General features: G+C 46.8%; 2 protein-coding genes across 2 annotated transcripts; both read left to right on the forward strand.

The window, feature by feature from the left end:
* The first annotated feature begins 5,154 nt into the window (after nt 1–5,154).
* LOC100834573 (glutaredoxin-C9) lies at nt 5,155–6,460 on the forward strand. The gene has a single exon (XM_003561417.4). It carries the CDS (start codon nt 5,693–5,695, stop codon nt 6,128–6,130), a length of 438 nt encoding a protein of 145 aa, XP_003561465.2. The 5' UTR covers nt 5,155–5,692; the 3' UTR covers nt 6,131–6,460.
* A 13,125-nt stretch (nt 6,461–19,585) lies between these two features.
* LOC100834044 (probable inositol transporter 2) lies at nt 19,586–22,092 on the forward strand. Its single transcript, XM_003557599.4, has 3 exons — nt 19,586–20,137; nt 20,245–20,688; nt 20,777–22,092. The coding sequence occupies exons 1-3, from the start codon at nt 19,934–19,936 to the stop codon at nt 21,890–21,892; spliced, it is 1,764 nt and encodes a 587-aa protein (XP_003557647.1). The 5' UTR covers nt 19,586–19,933; the 3' UTR covers nt 21,893–22,092.
* The last annotated feature ends 1,886 nt before the right edge of the window (nt 22,093–23,978 follow it).

The following is a 23,978-nucleotide window of genomic DNA, read 5'->3' on the forward strand; positions in this document are numbered from 1 at the left end:
TTTGATGTGGCAACGCGACCGTTACTGATGATATCTACATCAGTAACAGTCATGTCGGCCCGCCCGCCACTGATGTATATATACATCAGTAACGGTCACTGCGACCGTTACTGATGACAGTAACACGAAGTTAGCAACGGCGGTCCTGACCGTTACTGATGTTGTTTTTCGACCATTACTGATAAGCCTTTCTGTAGTAGTGATGCATGGCATGCCTTGCATCGATGCGCTCAGCCTTTTGTCATGCTTTAGCACACTCCATTTGTTTTTCGGGTAACCAGTAACTATGCATATGTGACTATAGTGCTCCGATTTGCGACAAAGGAATAGAGATACGTTGGATTAAGATCCGATGGTCATCCCCGTTCTCTCCTCTCCCACATTATATCGTTGGATCAATATTCATCGGTCGAGCACGTCAACTGATCTCTAATTAAAAATCCAGACAACTTCTCAATATATATAAAAACCGTAAAATAAAAATATGTGAACGCGACACTTTGAAGCAAAACCAGGCAACTGTGAGTTAAGAGGGCAAAAGAAAAGTAGGCTGAGAAGACTGTGTTGACAGATAAGACGCGTGCGCTTAAAATTGATGCATGCATGCATGCAGAGTTAATTAGATGGATGTGCCGACTGCCAAGGGGAAGCGACTGTCGAAATCCACGAAACAGACCTCGTGGTGACACAAAATCACGAAATAAACCCGACGCGAAACTATTTCACAGCTCTTAACCCTTTTGCTCAACGCCCAACAGCAATGAGTTATGCTATGTAGCTCAGCGCCTCTCTCCTCGGCGCTATGGCCCTGTCAGCGTGGCTAAACCAGATAGCGTGGCCAAGCATGTCCCCACCCACTGGTCATGTAGCGTCCTTCCTTGGGACGCTATACCCAAGATCTTCACGCCTAGATGACAGGCGCTATGCTGCAAAAACCTGTGGGCATCCGAATTTCGGTCTCCGTTTCATCGAAGTACTACATGGTGCAAGTACTCTTACTTCTCTTTTGCATGCACAACCATCATCAGGCTGCGCCGGTGCATTTTGTTTTCAAGCCTGGACACTGCCGCTGCATGAAAAGATGAGAAGCACTTTTGGAACCACGAAATATGATGCCATCAGAAACTTATAAACAGTGCTAGCAATATTCAACTCAATATACAACTCTAGTGGGCAACGCATCAAACACCTAACTATGTTAGTTAGAGTGAAATAACCACACAGACCAATGCCATGCAGGTAAGGAACGATCATTGCAATGTTTTTATAGCAAAAGTGCGAGCAACCTTACGCAATTAATTAATCCTTCTGAAGCAATCTGATTTATACGCATGAAAATCAAACCCATGCATAGCGCCTCTCATCTAGGCGTGAAGATGTTGAGTATAGCATCCCACGAAAAGACGTTACATGACCAGTGCGTGGAGACATGCCTGGCCACGCCGGATGGCTTGACCACGCTGACAGGGTCATAACGCCAAGAGAAAAGACGCTGAGCCACATAGTATAGCTCGTTGCTGTCGGGCGTTGAGAAAAATGTTAGGAGCTATTTTAAATAGTTCCGCGTCGGTTTCATTTTGTGATTTTGTTGTTTTAGCACGAGTTCTGCTTTGTCGATTTCGACGAAGCGACCAAGCACGGTGGAGCCAACAACGAATGACCGGCCGGCCACTCTGCCTGGCCCTGGTCTGGTCTCATCGTCTGGGCTAGCTAGCTAGTGGTCGATCTGGCCGCTTCTCGAAACGCTACGGCTATAGCTCTGCTAGTCCGTCGTCGGGAGCGGCCGGGGCGGAAAGTCACCTTTTGGCCTTTGATGCGTGCATGCCGATTCGCAAGCAAGCGCACAAGCGGAAGGCGTCAAAAGGAAGACGCCGGCATGGAACGGCACCCGGAGAAGGACACCACGCGATCCGGGAGTACTCGTACATGCGTGTCAGGGCAAAAAAGAAACTAAAGCCATGCAGCTTGCGTGCATGCACGCGCCCGGCCGAAGAACAGCGGAAGCACCGGGCTATTAGTAGCTACTGTACATTGGAGTAGCTATAGCTTGGTTGCATGCACACATTGGCCGGGCGTGCAGGATCGGCCACACAGAAAAGGTGCCGAAAGAATGTGATCGATCGGTCGGTCAAAAGTGTCACGATCCGGTCTAGTAGCTAATACTAGCACTAGCAAGCTAGCTTCTCCAAAATGAAACACACAATTGAAATTGCACAAAGAAAATGAATGGAAACTCGGAGCTCAAAATTTACAAGGTACAAGACCACATTTGTACAAAGGGAACGAAAGAAAAACCAACTAGTCGGGCCAATCCTCAAGCCAGCGGATGGCCAATCCTCAAAACCCAATTGATCGATTATTTCTTGCGTCAACATAGAGACAAGGGGCAGTAAATAAATGACCCAGACGAGATCTGCACGAGAGAGGCCGGGTGTGCATCCATGTACGGGTATCCAAAACGAGAAGATAGATACATCACATCAGATCAAGCAAAAAGTGACCTTCTGTTTCTACGTGCTTGTCTTAGTCGGAGCCCAATCAGACAGTCGAATTACTAATTACTCCAGTTAAGCCCCATCCCTGCCCGTAACCGTGCATGACGGGTGGGACCACGGAACCGCTAGCTTTGTAAGTGCCCCGGCCAAGCACGCGTCATGCGGGGCTCTCTCCTCTCTCTAGACTCTAGCTTTTTGACCCCACCTAGCAGCACATAATATAAGGCTTATGTACCCAAAAGATGTGCGAGGCCCTCCAGTAGAATTGGTTGCGAGCTGGATCGATCGACCGTCAGAAGCATGCAGCCGAATCGCGTGCAGACAGACAGACAGAGCTAGGCACAAAAGTGGGCGATGGCGTGATATGTGCTCACGCCATTTCTCTCCCCCACTTTGACCGCATTTTAACATCACCACACCACCCTGCTCTCTGCTCTTCTGGTCTGGTGGTAGACATATGCATGGAGATCAGGATGAGGATGAGGACACGTTCCCCCATGCAACACCAGCTTTGGCCCTAATTAATCGTCCCTGCTTCATGCTTTGTACTGCCACTTAACTTGTGTGCTTCCTGTTGGAAATAGATTCAAAAATAAGTGTACGTACGGGAATTTCAAAATAAAATAAAATAAGAGATGAGATAGAAAATGCATATGTGTTGGGTTAAGTGCACGAAAAAATGTTATTGGGTTTGATTTCCATATGTGTTGAGAGAGAAACAGTACTTTCTCTGGCCACCAATTAATAGTACTAGAAAAAACCAGAAAATCACCGAGCTTGCAATGCATGCAGCGAGCTAGCGTGTATTTTTAGTTTTATACGTACACAGCATAAGTACGTACGTACAGAAACAATTAATTCGATCATGCATCTGTGGCGGCAGGTCATCTTTCTCATGCATGTTGTGGGTGTGGCTTGGTCACGAAGAGGAACGGTACGATGGATCGACGGTTATATATGCATACGCATCATCCATGGGCATGGCGGTTGCACAAGAATCCATCACGTCAAGGTAATGCAATGGCAATGTGGGGATCGATCCGTACTGTACTGTACTGCACGTACCTACGGGAGGTGACGAGCCGACGTGACGGGGTGCATGGGTGGGTCCCGGGGGAGTCAAATTAACGGTGGCGGCGGACGTTGTGCTCGCTGTCGGCTTGTCGGCTGCTTGCAGCATGCCCTGACGATCCACATTGCACGTATGTAGCTAGGCTCGCCGTCCATACTCCATCTCACGCCGTAATGCCGTTCAATTCTTGGCTCCCGGACATGATCAGTACAGTAACTGCAACGTACAGCACCTAGTCACATCACATACGTGCCCATGCATTCTATTTCTACGCGTTACTGATGAGGATACATTATGTGCGCGCTCTTCTTAGACATACAAGAATGATGCTCGATTGATTAAGTACCCTACTTAGGTCACTAATGGCTGCAGAGCCTCAACTGTTACTCCAGTCTAAAACAGAACCCTCGGCTTTCAAATTTCCGTATGATACTTCTCCGAGACCGGCCATTCTAAAAAAGCTTAATTTTGACCATTTCAAACCTGTTTCGGATTACAAGCCTGAGGTGTACCTACGTGTTTGTGAGATCATATATGCGACAATCGCAAGTTCAAGACCATTAAAATATTCAAACTTAGTTGGTTTTTTTAAAAGGAACAATCAAACTGTAGAGAAAGATCTTGATTTTGAACATTAAAATATAAACTGTAGAGAAGATCTTCATTTTGAAAATTAAAATATAAACTGTAGAGAAAGATCTTGATCTTGATTTTGACGCAATCACGCCGTGTACGGTGCAGATGCAACAGCACCCTAGTCACAAAAACGATACTGGATTGATTAAGTACGTACCCTGCTTGCGTCGCTAAAATGATAAAATCAAAACAATACCAACAAACAAATTCATTTTTGGAAACTTTTTAAAGAATTCTGGAAATCGATATCTTCCCCCGAATTTCCTCCAAACGCCGTTCTTATGAATTTGTCCAAAATAACAGTTCGAGCTTTTGATTTCGAAAGTAATTTTTATTTCCAAAATTAAGAATTATTTGAATCTCATCATATTTCTGGTTTTAATTTTCTAGCTGTTTAGAAGGTGCGGGCAATGTGGCAGACAGGTGTATGGTAATGTAAATACATTTTAAAATGGTCAAATCCACTTTGGGAATTTTTGACGAGGTAGTACAATACCTGGTTTTGAGATTTGATATTTTATTTCTATTTCTAAGGAGACATAGAAATGACTTGTACGTCGCTAGCTGCTAATAATTAACCACCCAATCTGATCATTGAGATTCCTGACAGATTATTTATTGTTGAAGTATAAGTGGATTAATTGTCTCCATTTTTCCATCAGCTTGAGCTTTTGTGTGAACTCGTTCGGTGCACGAAACCCTTCATCCTTATTCTTCATGTTTAAAGCACGTTTCAAAATGTGATACACTAGATATTAAAAAAAAAGAATTTCCTTGGTGGGACCACCATATATGTATTCATACATTGATTTTTTCACTAGAGCCAGCCATGCATGAGGTAGAGTTGATTGATGTGCCACAACATGAACAACAAACGTCCAGGCCAGCAGGCCAGCGGCTGCATTACATCAGGTGGACGCTGCGCTAGGTAGAGCCAGGAGAGGATCGCCATGCATCTTTCGGCCAGCATTCCTTTCCTTTCCCCCCTTCTCCTCCATCCTCTAGGCCACAAAAGCTAGGTAGCAACCGCATGCCTACGCTCGCAACAGTCACTTTAACTTCCTCCTCCTCCAACTCGCTAGCTTTTACTCTCACTCATCCTCACTCTGTGACCTCTCTTGTGCAAGGGAGGTAGGGGTGGAACAGAGTACTGGGCTACTGGGTGGTCAGAGCATGCCGGGTTCGTTCCGGATGGATCGATCAGCTCTGGCGACCGCCTCTGCAAAAAGCGATCCATGTCCCTTTGACTCCCCTTTCTTTCCCCAGCTCTTCCATTACATTGATCCCCTCTCTCCCTACACACACCTCGCATTGTTCCTTCCTTCCTTCATCCTCGGCTATATAAGCTCACCTCCCTTCTCTCCCCGTTATCCTCATCTAGCTTGATCCCCTGCATTTTGCTTACCAAGAAAGAAACAATTTTGCACTAGCTAGGCACCACAAGGCACCAGTCCACTAGCTAGATAGAAGCAGCAGGAGGAAGAAGAAGATGATGAGGATGCAGCAGCAGCAGGTGGTGGCGGTGGAGGGCGGCGTCGTCGTCTCCAATGGCGGCGGCATGGAGTCGCCGGACGACTCCTCCTCGTCGTCGGCAATCGTGTACGAGCGTGTGGCGGCGATGGCGTCGGGGAGCGCGGTGGTGGTGTTCAGCGCGAGTGGGTGCTGCATGTGCCACGTGGTGAAGCGCCTCCTGCTGGGGCTCGGGGTGGGGCCGGCCGTGTACGAGCTCGACCAGCTCGGCGGCGCCGGGCGGGAGATCCAGGCGGCGCTGGCGCAGCTGCTGCCGGGCAGCAGCAATGGCGGGGCGGTGGTGCCGGTGGTGTTTGTCGGGGGGAGGCTGCTGGGCGGGGTGGACAAGGTCATGGCCTGCCACATCAATGGCTCCCTCGTCCCGCTCCTCAAGGACGCCGGCGCGCTCTGGCTCTGAACCACGAGAGCTTGCCTTTTCTCTCTCGCCGGAGCTGGAGATGATGATCGATCGATCGAGAAGATTCAAGGCCGGCCCCGAGATTCTTCATTCGGCGGCGGCGGCCAAGTGTGCCTTAGCTGTGTTTTCGTTTTCTTTTCCTTTACTTTGTGTTGTGTCATGTGTGATCGATGGAGCTTGGCGTCCATGATGATGACGATGAGATGTCTGTCTGCGTGTGTGTGTGTGTGTGTGTTAAGCTCTAGTAGCTGGCTAGTGAGAGACGATGCCTGTGTAGATATAATTAACAAGCAAGCAAAGCTTAATTTATCTAGCCCTTCGTGTTGCTTCGGTCCATCTCACTTGTGCGTGTGCTGTTCCTAGTCCAAGCGACCCACAAATTACTTGCCTGTAGTTTGTTGTCCGGATTTGCTATTTCTTATGCGACTGAGAAATAACTATTTCTTAGTCGATGATAACAACATTTTGATTCAATCATTGAGATTCATGTAAGATTAATATAGTCCGACGGATAATAAAATCTTCATTGAATGGCTACGATTGTCGACTGAGAAATAACTATTTCTTAGGCGACCGAGAAATAGACACTCCCTTTGTTGTCTGAGGTTAATACAACATTGCTTAGTCCCACCTTCTTATAAGCATTGCTTACACATGATATGTAATCTGCAGATAACGTCTAGCAATACCCCTCCCACACAAGCAATGCATTTTACAAGTGTCATCAACAAAGTACTAGTACCATCAACTGTTGACAGGCGAAATTGGAAATTTGAATTGTCTGGATCAAAGTGGAGTTAGCAACAAGGGAAGACGAAACAAAAAGAAAAGCAAATTAAGGCAGGCAGGGAGAAAAAAAAAGAAAGAAGATGCGTCCACAGGGCCACAGAAGATGATGCATGCGGCTGCAGCTGGTACGTACGTACGCATGCCGACGGCAGAGAGGCCAGAAACCCAGACGCATGCAGTATGCAGATGCAGTGCAGTGAAACGTTTTCTCTCTTTTTGCTTCGTTCAAATTAAGGCCTTGTAAGCTTGGGTTGGTCATGGCCGGTAAGATGGATGAGGTAAGCTAAAATTACATGAGAGACTTGTGTACAAGTAGTAGCTTTTGCTGCGAGATGCCGCCGGCCGGCAAAGCATGAAAGCAAAGCACGGTCCGTGTGTGACGGTAGTAGATAATATGGCATGCAGGAATGATGAAGGAATCGGTCGAGTACCGGCAGTTACTGCAGTTAAAACTAGTACCGATAGTCTAGTGCACACACAACTTTTGGCACGGCCGGTGTTCCTTCACTTCAGATGACACATACGTAGTACGAATTAAACTAGAGCAAAAATACACGTAGTTGTACACCTACACTAGCTAGTAGCAGTAGTAGAAACTTAACTATAAAGAGACAGAAGGTACCCGCAAAAAAAAAAGAGAGAAAGAAGGAGAAAATGTAACATACACTAAGGTACTCCCTCTGATCATAATTTTTTACTCAAATTTGTCCAAATATGGATGTATATATTCTTAAAAAACGTCTAGATACATGTAATATTTCGACAACAATTTAGGAACGGAGGGAGTACTTTTCAAAAGAAAGAAAAAAGACGCGATTGGTATACGTACGTACCCACAGAAAATCATTAGTTAGAAAAAGATGTGTCTATTTGTTAGTTGACTTAGAAATAGTTAAAAATAGGTATATTTGTCGGTCAACGATCATTTTAATTTTTCCATGAGTCTCATTGATTGGATCGTCCGATGGTTGTAAGCCCAGATTTTAAAATAGTTATTTCTCGCCCGACTTATGCCTAACCCAACCTTTTCGTGTGTGTAAATTCGTATGAAGGCACGAGTATATATCTGTAAATACATAGGGCCAGGCGGTCAAAGTGAAAGATCGATCGGATTAGTCATGCATGCAAAGGGAGAGGTAAAGTCGCTGTCTCGAGGAAATTGCACAAACCACTCATCTTTGATCGTCTTGTTTCAGAAAACACCGACTCGACGTCTTTTCTGCACAAAACACTTACTGTTCATCTAATCCGTTGTAGATAAGTCCTAACCTGAGTTTTAGCTCGTTAACGAGGTTTCTGAACAGTAGGGCCCACCCATTAGTGCCAAGCTCATCATCGTCAGACCGCCACTCACACCTACTGCAGTGCGAGGCCCTGGAGCTCTACTTCAACGTGCCGCACCACGGTCACGTCTACTACCCGCCGTCCCTAATCCTAGCAGCAGCAACTGACGGCCAAGTGAAGAAAACAAACCAGCTGGGGGCATGCATGGCCGAGAGAGAGCTACCTAATCAAGTGCGAGAGGAGGACATGGTGATGGTGGCCATCCTGGACTGCTTGGCCAGCCGGAGCAAGAGGCGGGTCATAGTCGGGGCCGAGTCGGCCTCTGCGGCCGAGGTGGCGGCAATGGCGGGCCATGCATGTTGGAAATATGCCCTAGAGGCAATAATAAATTTGTTATTATCATATTTCATTGTTCTTGATAAATGTTTATTGTCCATGCTATAATTGTATTGATTGGAAACTCAAATACATGTGTGTGGATAAATAAACAAATACCGTGTCCGTAATACGCCTCTACTAGATTAGCTCGTTGATTAAAGATGGTTAAGGTTTCCTAACCATAGACATGTGTTGTCATTTAATAACGAGGTCATATCATTAGGAGAATGATGTGATGGACAGACCCAAACCTAAACATAGCTTTTGATCGTGTCACTTAAGTTTAAGTTGCTTATGTTTTATTATGTCAAGTATCATTTCCTTAGACCATGAGATCATGCCACTCTCTAGTACCGGAAGAATACTTTGTGGGCATCAACCGTCATCTCGTAACTGGGTGATCATAAAGGTGTTTTTCAGGTATCTCAGAAGGTGCTTGTTGGGTTGTATGGATCAAGACTGGGATTTGTCACTCCTTGTGACGGAGAGATATCTCTGGGCCCTCTCGGTAATATAACATCCTAATGAGCTTGCAAGCATGCAACTAATGTGTTTAGTCGCGGGGGTATTATATTACGGAACGAGTAAAGAGAACTTGCCGGTAACGAGATTAAACTAGGTATGGCGATACCGACGATCAAATCTCGGGCAAGTAATATATCGCGAGACAAAGAGAATTGGATACTGGATTAATTGAATCCTCGACATAGTGGTTCAACCGATGAGATCTTCGTGGAATATGTGGGAACCATTATGGACATCCAGGTCCCGCTATTGGTTATTGATATTTGATCATGTCCACATGTTCTCGAACCCGTAGGGTCACACACTTAACGTTTCATGTTGCTTGGGTTAGATGAGATAAATGATGATGATATCGAATTATGATTCGGAGTCTTGGATGGGATCCTAGACGTAACGAGGAGCTCCGGAATGTTCCGGAGATAAAGATTTATATATGGAAAGTTGTTTTCAGGTTCCGGAAAGTTCGGAATATTTTCCGGTTTTGACCGGGAAGCTTCTAGAAGGTTCCGGAGGGATCCGGAGGTTTTCACCTTGAGGCCCACCTATCCCTGGGCTACATGGGCTTGTGAGGGAGTACCCTGGCCTTAATGGGCCAGGGGGCTGCCCCCCACAAGGCCCATGCGGCCAGCCCACCCTAGGGCTAAAGGGTAACTTGGGGGGGGGGGAGGAAACCCTATTAGGGTTTCCCTCCCCTAGCCGCCAGCCCCCTTTTGGAAAGAGGGGCAGATCTGGCCGGCCACCCCCTCCCCTACCCCTATATAAATAGAGGGGGGGTGGCAAAGGGGAGAATACACCAAGCCTTCAGTTGGATCTCTCTCCCCTGAGCCCTCCTCTCCTCCTCTTCTCACGTGCACGGCGTAGCCCTGCCCGTGGGGATATTCACCATAGTCACCACGCCGTCGTGCTGCCAAGATCTCATCAACCTCTCCCTCTCGCTTGCTGGATCAAGGAAAGGAAGAGACGACGTGAAGCTGAACGTGTGGATACCAAGGAGGTGCTGTCCGTTCGGCACTGAGATTAATCTCATTGAAAGTTCCACTACACCAACAACGATCTCGTGATCGTAACGCTTAGCGGTCTACGAGGGTATGGTGTTCATCATCCCTCTCGTTGCATACATCTAGTATATATATTCTTGGGTTTTCTTCCGCACTTCTCGTAGGAAATTTTTTGTTTCCTATGCAACGAACCCAACAATGCACAGGACCAAGCAGGACAAGGCCGCACCCCGCGCGTGATCAGCCTCAGCGTGTCCATGTTCTGGGACGCGCCGAGGGAGGAGGCGGAGGGGCGTCTGGGCGAGCTCCGGTGCGCAGTTGTCAGGGACAAGGCCGCGGGTGGCAAAGGCGTGGTGCAGCTTTGGGCGTTCAACTGGTGGAGAAGCCCAAGCCGGCCGGGTGCCTTCGACATCGTCGACCGGTCGACGACGGCGCCATAGAGGCCGCTGCGACAACGCTGACAAGCCGCGCAACGACGACTCCCAAGAGGACGACGCAGAGAAGGGCAAGGCGAGAAGGAGCCGCCGCAGCGGCAACGCTTGTCGTGGTGGTGTCAGGGCAGATTCCATAGGATGGCTTAAGTTGGGGCCGATGTACGAAGGAGGAACCGGAGGAGGGAGGACGTGAAGGGAAACACACACAGATGCACAAGCACACACATATTTACCCAGGTTCGGAGCCCTCTTGCCGAGGTAAGACTTCTGCTCCTGCTTTGTTGTATTAGCCGAGATAAGCAAACTCTACAATGGTGCTGCTGAAGCTGTATTCTTGAGGAAGAAGAAGAAGAAGGGGAAAATCCTAGATGCTTAAGTGCCCGTCCCCTCCTCGGGAAGGGGTAGTTCTCTATTTATAGGCCGCCCGTGTCACACTAACATGCGGGCCGAGTCCTAACGTCACCTTCCTTGGGCCCCGCCGGGCACGCGGCTTGGTTCCCTCCGGGTGGCACCGCAGGGGACAAGACAATTTTACTTTCCCTGGCACACTGCAATAAGTACTGCTGTCACCTGCTGGCTCCCGTCAGAGATTCTCTTTCGGTGCTTCCTTTGCGCAGTCGCCTGGCACCGCAACGTAAGCGACGACTGCTTTCCCGTGATGAAAATAGCGCTGCTTTATTTTGCGCCGCGCGGTCAGGATAAGACCGTTGAGACATCTCGGCGCTGGCCGAGATCAGGGTGCTTGGTTAGTATTAGTTTGACTCAACGGTGCCGGCTTTGCCTTCGTCATCTCGTCATCTCCACTAAAGCGTGTCATCATGACCCTAACCGGGGTCATCCCCCCGACGACGCTTCAGCCAGTGGCAGCCTGAGGATGACAATGGCAATGCTTGGCATTGACGGGTGGGCCCCACCTGTCAAAAACCTCGTTAACAACTAAAACCCGGTTTAGGACTTATCTGCAACGGATTAGACGAATAGTACGTGTTTTACGCAAAAAAGACATCGAATGGGTGTTCTCCGTCACTAGGTGACCAAAGATAAATGGTTTGTGCAATTTCCTCTCCTTGTCTCTGCATGTGGCTGCCGGTGCACAGTGGACGTGCACACGTAATGCCCTGTGTATACTGTACGTCCGCGTGACGAGAGTTTAATTTCCGTGAATAGGGCCGGCACGCCTCTGGTGGCTCGAAAGAGACGCACAAGAAGCACCCCGTTTACATGTATATACTGACCGTGATCGGTCGATCGCACGGCAAAAGGTAGGCAAAGATTGGCGACCGACCGATGCAACAAAGCTAGCAACCGTTCGAGACCATCACAGCGCGCGTATGCATACCGCTGTGCTTTAGCCAGTGACAGACAGAGGTCGTCACTCGTCAGTCCTGCCGCGCCTTGTTGCGTCACCCACATTATATGGTTCTACTGCTCCACAATATAGCAAACTTGTGCGTGGGGAACAACTGAACAAGGCTGATTTAAGTCCATTAATTCCAGTCACACCAACCAAAGTGGAAGTGTCTCCGTTGTTCTTCAAGCTGCTCATGCTTTATGGAATTAATGCCCGTTGTGATGATCTGCTGCGCGTGAGTTTTTTTCTTTTCTTTTTTTTTTGAGAATTGCTGGGCGTGAGCTGATGGGCTCTCTCGAACATGGTCTACAAATATGGCGCGAGCCAATGGATTTGGGGTAGAGCCCATGGGCCCTATTAAGGGTAAGCAACACTCGACCTCCATCACTCACTGCTCTCTTTGGACTGCTCCCGAGGCCCATTATATACATGTCTTTTTTTTTTGACGGATACCTGTCTTCTTAATTAAAGAGCTCGTTGTCCTTTTCTCATGCTACTAGCACGCATGATATATCCATACGTCGTACTAATACCACTACACACACAATTTAAGCACGGTGTTCCTTCCCTTCACGTGACGAATGTACGTACCAAGCCAGAGCAAAAACGTATACTTGTATGTGTATAGTACTACTACTCCTAGTAGCACGCAATAGCTAGTTAGTTACTCCTTCTGTTTGGGTGTACAAGACTTCTATTGAAATTTGTGCCACACTTTAATCAACAATTATTCAAATTATATTTAGTTTTCAATACGAATACAACAATACATCTTTTGTGCCGCAGTAATTTAGTATTACCAATGAAATGTTTAGTCAAAATTTGGCATGAAATTTGGGTGGGCCATATGAATCCAAACGGAGGGAATAGAAAGTAAACTAGACAGAGAAACAAAAATGCTACTACAAGTTACTGGCTACTATCTCTGTTTCGAAACAAAAAAGGTCTATTTTTGTCTTAAGTCAAACTTGTTTAAGTTTTGACTGTGTTGATAGAAAAACATACCATCATTCACAATATGGGATAAGTACACTATGAAAAAGATGTGCTTCCGATTCATAATAAATGTCTTAGATTTACCACAAAGTTATACTCCATCCGACGGAGAGAGTATCATGATTGATTTGGTGAAGAGGAGGATTATAACATCCTATTTTTCAAAACTCTTCATATGCATTGCATTTCATAAGCATCATGTCACCTTTGCATTTAATCACATTTAAAACCCTAAAGTTTAACTCAGAAAAACCCATTAACAAAGGTACTTTTATTTGAATCTGACTTTCTTCTTACTTTTGGTTAATTGCATTTTAACCCATGAGGGTTTTAGCATAAAAAGAGGTTTAATGCATTCATAAAGCTTCCCCATATCTTGGCATTTGAATTTGATTTGAATCACAAATTATTTTTAATAGCTAGAAAGCCCTAAAGGCTAGTTTATAGACAAAAATATTTTTTAAAAATATTTTATTTTGAGGAAATTCTTGTCAAAAAAGTTGAATCATATGAAAATATGATTTTAAATTTTTTGTTGCAATTTATTTGGTTTAAATTGGAGCTTTGAATCAAAATTGGTATTCAAAAACAGAAAATAGAAAAGGAAAAAAAAAACAGCGGCCGGCCCGACCAAATGGGCCGAACCGGCCCACTCACCTGCGCCCGACCGAGCCAGCCTAGCCCGCGCGCCCTGCCCGTGCCGCTGACAGGTGGACCCCACTGTCAGGCCGCCGTCTTCGTCTCCAACTGCCTCCTCTTTCCCTGGCCACGACCGCGTCCGAACCGGCCACGACTCCTCCCGATTTCTCCGGCCACGCAGCCCCACCTTCGAATTGGAGCGCGTCACCCCGAAGCCCACAACCTCCTCTCTCTTTTCCCCCATCTCTCTCGCCCGTTTTCGCTCTCGTTTCGCCGAAATTTCTCGCCGGAAAAAGCTTCTGCCGCCGCCTTCACGAGCTTGCCGCTGCCGACCCGGTGAGTCCCTCGCGCCGCTGCTTGCTTCTTCCTCCCCCTCTCTCTCAGGCGCATCCTTTGATGCATTTGGTTTTTGTTTTGGAACGCCGCAGCCTCTCGCCGTCGTCCACCCGAAGCTCCGCCGCCGGCCGCCTCGTTCCCGTCGTCCTAGGCGTCACTCCAGTCACCCCCGAGCTTCGCCGCCGCCGTCATCTCCCCGAGCCCGCCGGCACACCGGAACCGCCGCGCCGCTGTCTTCCCGAGCCGCCGCCGACCGCCGGAACCCTAGCACCGTCGCCGGTAAGCCCAACCTCCCCTGTCCGTTGATTCTTGTTTGGACGGCTGAGATTAGATCATTAACCCGAACCGGTACCGACCAGTAGGATAGCGCCACGTGTCGCCATTAAAATTAAAACTTAATTCACAGCCGAATTAAAATGGGAATCATGCAGAAACACCCCTGGATATTCAAAACATCGTATCTTTTAAACCGTTTGACCAAATTTGAAGTTCTATACCTTTCTGGAATTCTCACAACATGTAGAATCTTTTGGCGTGGTTTAATTTGGACTTTGAACAACTTTAACAGAAGCAAATTGCAGAATGCTTAATTAGGGTTTGAAATTCATATGAATTATTTCAAACTAGTTTTGAACATGTTAGCATGTTGAAAAATGTTTTGAGTATACTCTCTGTCCATTAGGACCAGAAGGGAATTATTTTGTAAATAATATTGTCACACAAATTTAATCTTGCTTCATGCTTTACAAATATCAAATAAGCTTTTAATTAAAGCTCAGCTTTGTTTCATACAAAGTAATTACCCCTTTATTAATTTATAATCTGTCCAAACCTTTTGTGAAGCTCTTTAAAACAGAAGCTAAACATGTTAAGTTTAAAACCAACCTTAGTGTGCATCTTCATGACTATTGCATCATGGCGTGTTTTTGTATTGAATAGCATGTTTATGTGTGTGTGTATTCTTTTATTTTAGATTGTGTGGATTGTGAACCTTGTTGTTGCGAAGAATGCGAGAAGTACCACAACCTTGGACAAGGCAAGTTCACTTTGATCATCTTCCAAATATTTTTACTATGCACTAGTTGTTTTATTAGTTGCATTAGGAATATTACTTGTACCTCTATTCCCAGGTAGTATAATTTTACCCTTGCCACTACCTTGCTACCAATTTGCCATATTTGTAGTTGAATGCTAAGCTATGGTAGTATCGTGGGGGAAATTACTACATTATGATATTGTTATGTCTATGGAGAAATGAGATGTTTTATTAGAGTAATGCAAAACAATTAATTTAATGAACCATCCTAGGTGGTCGGCTTTGAGGATTTTGATGTTATGCGGCGTCAGGTCCATTTCTATGAGTCGTCTCTCCATGTCTATGGGAGCGCCTGCGTCGCAAATGTGGAATGTCTCCTGGGGTAACCGAGACTGGACTAGTTTCCTATTTAGTAGCTTCCAGTACAACCACAATGCTAAATGGGCTCTGGCGAGAATAGAGTATGTTGTATGAACCTAGACCCGATAGAATTGTACTGAGATAGCCTGTGTAGGGGGAGCGTGATTCTCTGGTGGTTTAGGAAGTTACCTCTGAAAATCTCGTGATCGACGCCGTTGACAGCAAGGGATTAACCCGTCGGTTTCTTGTGTGGAATGTGTACAAACTCTCGAGAGCGTCAAAACTAAGTACTTAGCCGTATCCCCGGTTATGGACAATTATAAGCAACTGGATAGTGGAGCTGTAAGGAAAGTCTCACTCACTCTAATTTCTTAATAAAATGAATGGTTTGAACTTGGATTTAGGAGCATTGATGTGTGTACTCAATGTCCTTAGTTTAATAGGAGCATGGGTGTGTCTACCCCATGTCCAATAGTGACAAAATTATTTGATTAAAATGATAGGATTAAACAATTAAGCTTTTATGCAAATAGTCTGAACCCCACCTTGCCAGATTATGCATATACTTGGTAGGTTCTGATATAACTCCTATTGATTTGGCAATACATTCAATGTATTGACCTTAGTGGCTGCATCGTTTAATGATGCAGGAAGCTCCGACGAAGAGTACGCGTACGTTCTGAACTTTGGGTTACGGGCTTATATTCCAACACACTCTCACTGTGGTGTTGATGTACCCCTTGTATCTTTCATTTTCCGCTGTTGAATAATTGTTTTAATTCTAGCTAACCCATGAGGTTATGCGAATTTGTAAGTACTTTTAATTTCTGGATGATGCGTTGTAATATTGAGACCTTTGTTCTATGATATTACATCTTAAAACTGTGTGTGCTAGTGAGTCGATCCAGGGATTAGCACTAAAAACACAGAGATCAAACCCGTATACGGGGGCGGTCGCTCCAAGTATCACACCGAGACCTTACAGCCATAAATAACCGAAAGACAAGATCGTACGTCCTAGGAGCCCAGATGCGCGAGAGGGTTCTTTGAATACCTGGTTTTAATGTCCTAAAAATAAATAAGCCAACAGGTACTCTCTCCGTTTCATAAAAAATGTCTCACTTATACAAAATTTGTAGTGACTTGGTACAAAATTGTTGACACTTCGGAGGGGCTATAATTCAGAAAAACAGCCAAACCAAAGGTCCAATAATCGTTCGTGTACTTGTCAGATAAAGCAAACAGACCGTGACCACCTGTGATAGGAACATATGCACACAAACACCGCTATCTTCCCTATGCACGAGAAATGATTTCTTCAGTTTCAAGGCGCCCGCGCCACCAGATTAAATCAGGACACCACAGCAATGTGTTTGGTGTACGCGCACGCATGCCTGCATTCCAAGCCAAACGATATCACACAGAAAAACTTGTGCTACTGTACTATTTTCTTGCTAGGATGGAGATATGCTCGAAGAATATCATTGCATCGAGGGTTCATTCTTCAGAAGAGAGAAAGAACATCGCACCGCCTTGCCCATGCTTTGCAAAAGGTCAGATGGTGCTGTCCGAAATTTTGGACCAATCTAGTCAGATGAGATTAGAATGGTTGGTGGAGACAGGCTCCCTCATGCGATTATTCTCCATCAATCATATAAATAGCGTCCCAAATAAATGTCGCATTTTTTTCCTTTTCAAAATGAACGGAACTACGCAATATAACATGTCTAAATGCATACGTATTTTGATAAAATTGTACAACAATTATTTCGGGATGGAGTGAGCGCTAGCTTAGCCGGTTATTACCCCGTTAATTCATTTATTCCCAATTCTCCAGGTAACCTACAAAGAACGTGCGATACATAAACAGTTGTGTATAGTATACAGTTCAGACGGTGCTGTACCAAAGTAATTAAGGACCCATTAATAATATCAGCAATAGTATTACTGTAATTTCATTTCCTAAAGTTAATATATGGGAAACTCCCCCAAACTTGACTGGTTGGTAAGCGTATCAAATATGGAAGAAAATGCAGAAATAAATCACAAGGAAATCTTGTAAACTACTCCCCTTCCTAAATTCTTTTCTGGTTTTAGTACAAATTCGAACTAAAATTTACGAACAGAGTGAGTAATTTTTTTTTCTTGACAGTACAGTGCCTTCTTCTCCCTCCACTGCCGGCCCGGCTATTGGATGTAGTGCTGTAGCGGTGCCACCAATTGACTATGAAATGGCCATTGTCAGATAGGGAGAGCATCTTTTTTTTCCACCTGGGGTTTTCCCCTTTTCCATTACTTAAAACGGAAATACACAAGTTCACAACAGACTTAGAAGAGCAGAAAGCACTACAAACTACATCTACGCCTGGGCAGGAAACCCGCTGACCAATAACCTGCATTCAGGATGTTGACTACGGGACAAAAACCGGCTCCTACAGAAATCCTACCGAGTCTTAAACCAACATTATTACAGCCAAAATGAAGAAGCAGAAAAGGTCTAGACCAACAGCCACAACACGCTCAGCAAAATATCAGGACAGACCAACTGATAGAAAACAAAGCCGTCGAGCAGATCAGTCAGCATCGATGCGAGGCACGCTCCAGGTAGACGCATCAGCAGGCGGCCCCTCCTTCATCTTGCGCATCAGGTCTTGCGCATTGCAGACAAGCTTCTTGGTACCTTCCTTCGGCAACTCCACGTCCGTCCCTTTCTGAAGACCTGCCCAAGACATGAGATATGCACAAGCAGCAAAAACAATTTCAAAAGGGGATTTTAATTTGTAGTTCTCAAAAGTAACTCGGTTACGACACTTCCAGGTGGCCCAAACAACAACTGCCAATCCCACCACAAAGAAACGGTCACCCTTAGGTAAAAAGGCATGCATCCAAGCAAAGAATTGCCAAAGAGAAGAAGGAACCAATTGTGCACCAAACAGAGAGCCCACCACCCTCCAAACAACTCTCTGCATAGAGCTGGTGAAAAAGAGGTGTTTGGCATTTTCCAACAAACCACAAAAGGAGCATAAAGGAGAACCATGCCAATTTTTCCTCAACAAACAATCTCTAGTAAGAACTGCATCCTGAAATAACAGCCAAAGGAAAATTTGAATCTTAAGAGGAATTTTGGATTGCCAAATCCACTTATTATGAGCACCATGATTATTTCGTTCAAGAGCCACTGGTATAAAGACTTAACAGAGTATTTTCCAGATTTTTCCAAACTCCATCTTACCAGATCAGCATTATGGTTTAAAGGTAAGAAGATAAGCTTGTTAGTGACATGAGCCCATTGGTCAGACAATAGAGGATTAAGATGTCTACGAAAAGTTACCAAAGCATGATCCTTCCTATACATTTTGATAGTGATGTTAGGAGACTGACAAATACAATACAAGTTAGGGAACTGGATTGCAAGCGGCTCACCAGTATCCCAACAATCCTCCCAAAGCCTCATCTGTCCCCCATCCCCTAGAGTAATTCTTCTACCAGCAAGATAAAATTCTCTAATTTTCAATAAAGCTTTCCAAAAGGGGGAATCATTCTGCTTCATTTTAACAGTAGGAACAGAAGCATTACTAATGTATTTCCTTCTTACAACAGATTGCCATAAACCAGAGCCATTTTCAAGCCTCCACCACCATTTACACAGGAGACTCACCTTAAATCCTTTACACCAAGACCCCCTTTCCCCTTGGATCTGCACACCCTCTTCCATTTCACCAGGTGATATTTCTTTTTTTTCTTCAGAATTTCCTTCCCAAAGAAATTTCCTTCTATGCTTATCTATCTTCTCAATAAAAGTCTTATTAAGCAAGTACATAGACATGTGGTATGAAGGTAAATTAGATAAGCAACCATTAAGCAGAACCAGCTTCCCACCCATAGAGAGACTACAACTCTTCCAAGTTTCCAACCTTTTTAGAAATTTAGCATCAAGAAACTCACGGTCTTTATTTTTCAAACGAGCAAAACTCATAGGAACACCTAGATATTTCATTGGCAACAACCCAACTTAACAGCCGAAAAGGTCAGCATAAAAGGCAGTATCATCGTTATCCCCTCCAATCATATAAATCTCACTTTTTACAAAATTATTTTTAATCCTGACATCAGACAGATGACTATGTCATCAACATATTATAAGATAGCTAAGCCATGATCAATCAGATCCTTAGCCAAACCAAAAAAAGACCACTCTCTTGAGCTTTCAGCACCATTTTTGTTAAAACCTCGGCAGCCAAGGGAGAGCATCTCTATCCGCCGGCAACCCCTATCCATCTGTCTATCCATCCATGCTGACGCTGGACTGCTGGATTGCTTGAGCGAGTAGTCAAAATCAGTCGAAGTTAAGCGGCGACAACACACCCTCACATCGAGCAGTCAATCCTCCTTTCCTCTGCAAGCTACGGGAATCTTCTCCCGTTTTGGATCGTTAAACCGTCGCCACACGTGACAGAATCACAAACGACCAAACAAGGCAATCAATGGCGTAATGAAGTGCCGCCGCCCTGGAGTACAAATGAGTTGGCGCTAGCAGCCAGTTCATTCCTGCCCTGGGATCCTTCCTCATCTCATCCATCCGTAAGCATAAACTGAGCATTCCGAGGAAGGAGTTGGTAGGTTGAGACTCGAGACTCGAGAGTAGTAGTAGTACTAGGTGCGGCGGCGGCGGCGGCGATGGAGGGCGGCGCGCATGGGTTCGACGGGTCGGCTTTCCGGGAGTGCTTCTCGCTGTCGTGGCGGAACCCGTACGTGCTCCGGCTGGCCTTCTCCGCCGGCATCGGCGGCCTCCTCTTCGGCTATGACACCGGCGTCATCTCCGGCGCCCTCCTCTACATCCGCGACGACTTCCGCTCCGTCGACAAGAACACCTGGCTCCAGGTAATTCCATCAGCGACAATCGATCGATTGAGACAATTCATGCGAGATTTGCTGGAAAAAGAAAGAAATTGGGACAAGAATCGGTGCGAATTTTAAAATTTTTGCAGGAGATGATCGTGAGCATGGCGGTGGCGGGGGCGATAGTGGGGGCGGCGGCGGGGGGGTGGGCGAACGACCGGTTCGGGCGGCGGGCGTCGCTGCTGGCCGCCGACGTGCTCTTCTTCGCGGGGGCGGCGGTCATGGCGTCGGCGACGGGCCCGGCCCAGCTGGTGGCGGGCCGCGTCCTCGTGGGCCTGGGCGTCGGCGTGGCGTCCATGACGGCGCCGCTCTACATCTCTGAGGCGTCCCCCGCCCGGATCCGCGGCGCGCTCGTCAGCACCAACGGCTTCCTCATCACCGGCGGCCAGTTCCTCTCCTACCTCATCAACCTCGCCTTCACCAGAGCTCCGGGCACTTGGCGCTGGATGCTCGGCGTCGCCGGTGTCCCCGCCGTCGTCCAGTTCGCTCTCATGCTCTTCCTCCCCGAATCCCCCCGCTGGCTCTACCGCAAGGTAATCATCCATATCTCATTCAGTCGAGTTCTTCTTCTTCTTCGTTTCATAATTCTTCGATTTGATTTTGGGGATTTTTGTGGTTCAGGGGAGGGAGGGGGAAGCAGAGGCGATCCTGAGGAGGATTTACACGGCGGAGGAGGAAGTGGCGAGGGAGATGGCGGAGCTCAAGGAATCCATCTCCTCGGAGTCGGAGACGAAGGCGACGGGGCTGGCGGCGGCAATGGGGAACGCGGCGGTGCGGCGGGCGCTGGTGGCGGGGGTGGGGCTGCAGGTGTTCCAGCAGCTGGTGGGGATCAACACGGTGATGTACTACAGCCCCACCATCGTGCAGCTCGCCGGCTTCGCCTCCAACCAGACGGCGCTCGCGCTCTCCCTCGTCACCTCCGGCCTCAACGCGCTCGGCTCCGTCGTCAGCATCTTCTTCATCGACCGCACCGGCCGACGGAAGCTGCTCGTCATCAGCCTCGCCGGCGTCGTCGCCACGCTCGCCCTCCTCTCCGCCGTGTTCCACCAAGCCACCTCGCATTCCCCCCTCGTCGGTGCCGCCCAGACCGCGAGATTCGACGCCTCCCTCACCTGCCCCGCCTACCGCTCTTCTTTGTCTTCGTCTTCTTCCTCTCAGGCGATCTGGGACTGCACGCGGTGCCTGAAGGCGGCGGACTGCGGCTTCTGCGCGGGTCAACAGAAGCTCTTCCCAGGCGCGTGCTTGGTCGCAAACTCGACCTCCAAGGACGCATGCGCCATCCATGGCGGCGGGGGATCCTCGTCGTGGTACACGCGGGGGTGCCCGAGCAGGTACGGGTGGCTGGCAATGGCGGGCCTGGCCTTATACATCGCCTTCTTCTCCCCGGGGATGGGAACCGTGCCATGGATCGTGAACTCGGAGATCTACCCGCTGCGGTACCGGGGCGTGTGCGGCGGCGCGGCGGCGACGGCCAACTGGGCGGCGAACCTGGCGGTGGCGCAGTCGTTCCTGTCGCTGACGGAGGCCGTGGGGCCGGCGTGGACGTTCCTCGTGTTCGGGGCCATGTCGGTGCTCGCGCTCGGGTTCGTGCTCCTCTGCGTGCCGGAGACCAAGGGGCTCCCCATCGAGGAGGTGGAGAAGATGCTCCTCAAGCGGCGGTTCAGCCTCAGGTTCTGGAAGGCGCCGGCGGCGGCCGCCCAGGAGCGGCCGGACGGCGGGAAGGAGGAGGGCGTGTGAGAATCCTGTAGTAGTTTTACTAGCGGTTGGTTGTACTGTAGTAATTGGGCCGTAATTAGGGCCTGCTTGGGATTTGGATCCAGCGTTTTATAGTAGTGTGTTCCGCCATTGAATTACAAATGGAAAACACCGCTCAAAAAAATTTGGAAAACAGTCTGCTTGGGATTTTCCTGTTTTCTAGTAAAAAACACCGTTGGTGACGTGTTCTGAACTAGTTTTAGTAACCGTGTCAATCTTTATGAAACACAAACGTACCGAGGAAAATCACTTTTACTCAAAAGGATTACTCCAGGAATTTACTCCAAGGTGGCGCCATTGCTTGATTGCCTTGTTGGTCGTGTGTGATTTAACGATCCAAACGAGAAGATTCGGTAGGTGGTAGAGATGATTGACTTGACGTGTGAGTGGTCGCCGCTTAACTTTGACTGATTTTGAGGATTCGCACTAGCAGCATCAGCATGGATGGATGGATAGACAGATGGATAGGGGTTGCCGGCGGATAGAGATGCTCTCCCTATCTGATTATCTGATGGCGATGATTAGGAGGAAAGCAATAGCCATTTCTTAGTCAGTGGTACCGCTACATCCAAGAACCGCGCCGGCCGGAGGAGAGGAGAAGAAGAGGAAGGCTGTGTGTTTCCTGTCCATTTCAGCAGAAGCTATCTGAACACCTGAACAGACTGGGGGAGAAAACACAGCTGGAGTAGTTTATTTAGAAGACTTTGGTTGTGATTTATTTTTTTCACGTACCAATTTTTTTAACTTGATAAATTACCAGGCAGTCTGAGTTTGGAGAGTTTTGCATCGAGAAGCTTCATGAGATTGTTCATGGCCTATTTTAGGTATTTTAGGGAATGGGATGAGATATGGTAGTACACTGGAGTATTGCTAAATACTCCGTATTAATAAGTCCTTAAATACTGATTTGCTACAGCACCATCTGTACTATACAGAATCGGCTGGAGCGTCTACTCTGTATGTCACCTGGCAAAGCTAGTAGTACTGGTACTAATTCTGTTGATACGGTTGACGGAGGAATCGCATGGGAGAGATTGTCTCCACCAACCATTCTAATCTCTAAGAGACTGGCCCAAAATTTCAGACAGCACCTGGTACGGCATGGCACCGTCATGTGCATCTGACCTTTGCAAAGCATGGGCAAGACGGTGCGATGGTATTTCCATGGTATCTTGATCTGTCCCATCCTAGCAAGGAGGGAGTACATTTTTGTTTTGTTTTTTATATCCTTTGGTAGTTTGGTTGGTGTATGGCTTGGAATACATGCACATATTGACGTGTTGTCCTGATTTAGGCCGTGAATCTCGTAGGAATTTTTACAGGATTTCAATCCTTAGCAATTTTTACTATGTGTAGCATTTGTTTTATAGGAATGAAAATGTTAAATTTCTAAGGATTAAGTCTAAATTGGTCTAATTCCTAAAGTACGACCTCATTTTAAATTCCTACGGATGGAAATGTGACTGCCTTTTCTATTCTTGTGGTTGAATAAGGCCTTAACCTGGTGACACGAGCACGTTGAAACCGAAGAAATCCTTCTGTACGACAGAGAAGATAATGAAGTCTATAAACTTATGTTCCAATCACAAGTGGTCACAGTCTGTTTGCTTTGACTGACAAGTGCACGGACAATTATTGGACCGTCCGGTTTGGTGCGATGTTCTTTCTCTCTTTAGAGGATCTCTCGTGTGGATCCCCAAACATATGTTACCCTGCGGTTTGGTTACTAACAGGTGGACCTCATCCCTCTCCTTGACTCTGACTTTTTAAATCGAAAAACAGCAGAGAAAATCATTTTCACTCAACACAGATACATCAGGATTCTAAAGATTGATTAAGTCCACAGAAAATATGGTATCGAATAATCAATGAGAGGGGATAACGGATTTAATAAAACAAATCTGTTGGTATAATTTTCTGTAAACTTGGTCAAACTTCATAAATCTGCACCATTGATTTGGTAAGTGTAGGAGGACATTTGCTATTTAAACAAATTAAGAATAAAAGATTTTCCTTTTTTTAGAAACATCTGCTTTATTGATTCAATAAACAAAGTACACGGATAAAA

Source organism: Brachypodium distachyon, chromosome 1 (genome assembly GCF_000005505.3).
Source record: "Brachypodium distachyon strain Bd21 chromosome 1, Brachypodium_distachyon_v3.0, whole genome shotgun sequence".
Classification (NCBI taxonomy): Eukaryota; Viridiplantae; Streptophyta; class Magnoliopsida; order Poales; family Poaceae; genus Brachypodium; species Brachypodium distachyon.

What these genes read in the sequence shown, in the direction of transcription:
- LOC100834573 (XM_003561417.4), top strand. Translation starts at nt 5,693, where the DNA reads ATGATGAGGATGCAGCAGCAGCAGGTGGTGGCGGTGGAGGGCGGCGTC.
- LOC100834044 (XM_003557599.4), top strand. Translation starts at nt 19,934, where the DNA reads ATGGAGGGCGGCGCGCATGGGTTCGACGGGTCGGCTTTCCGGGAGTGC. An exon ending in ACAAGAACACCTGGCTCCAG is followed by an intron (nt 20,138 to 20,244) that starts GTAATTCCATCA and finishes AAATTTTTGCAG; the next exon opens with GAGATGATCGTGAGCATGGC. An exon ending in CCCGCTGGCTCTACCGCAAG is followed by an intron (nt 20,689 to 20,776) that starts GTAATCATCCAT and finishes TTTGTGGTTCAG; the next exon opens with GGGAGGGAGGGGGAAGCAGA.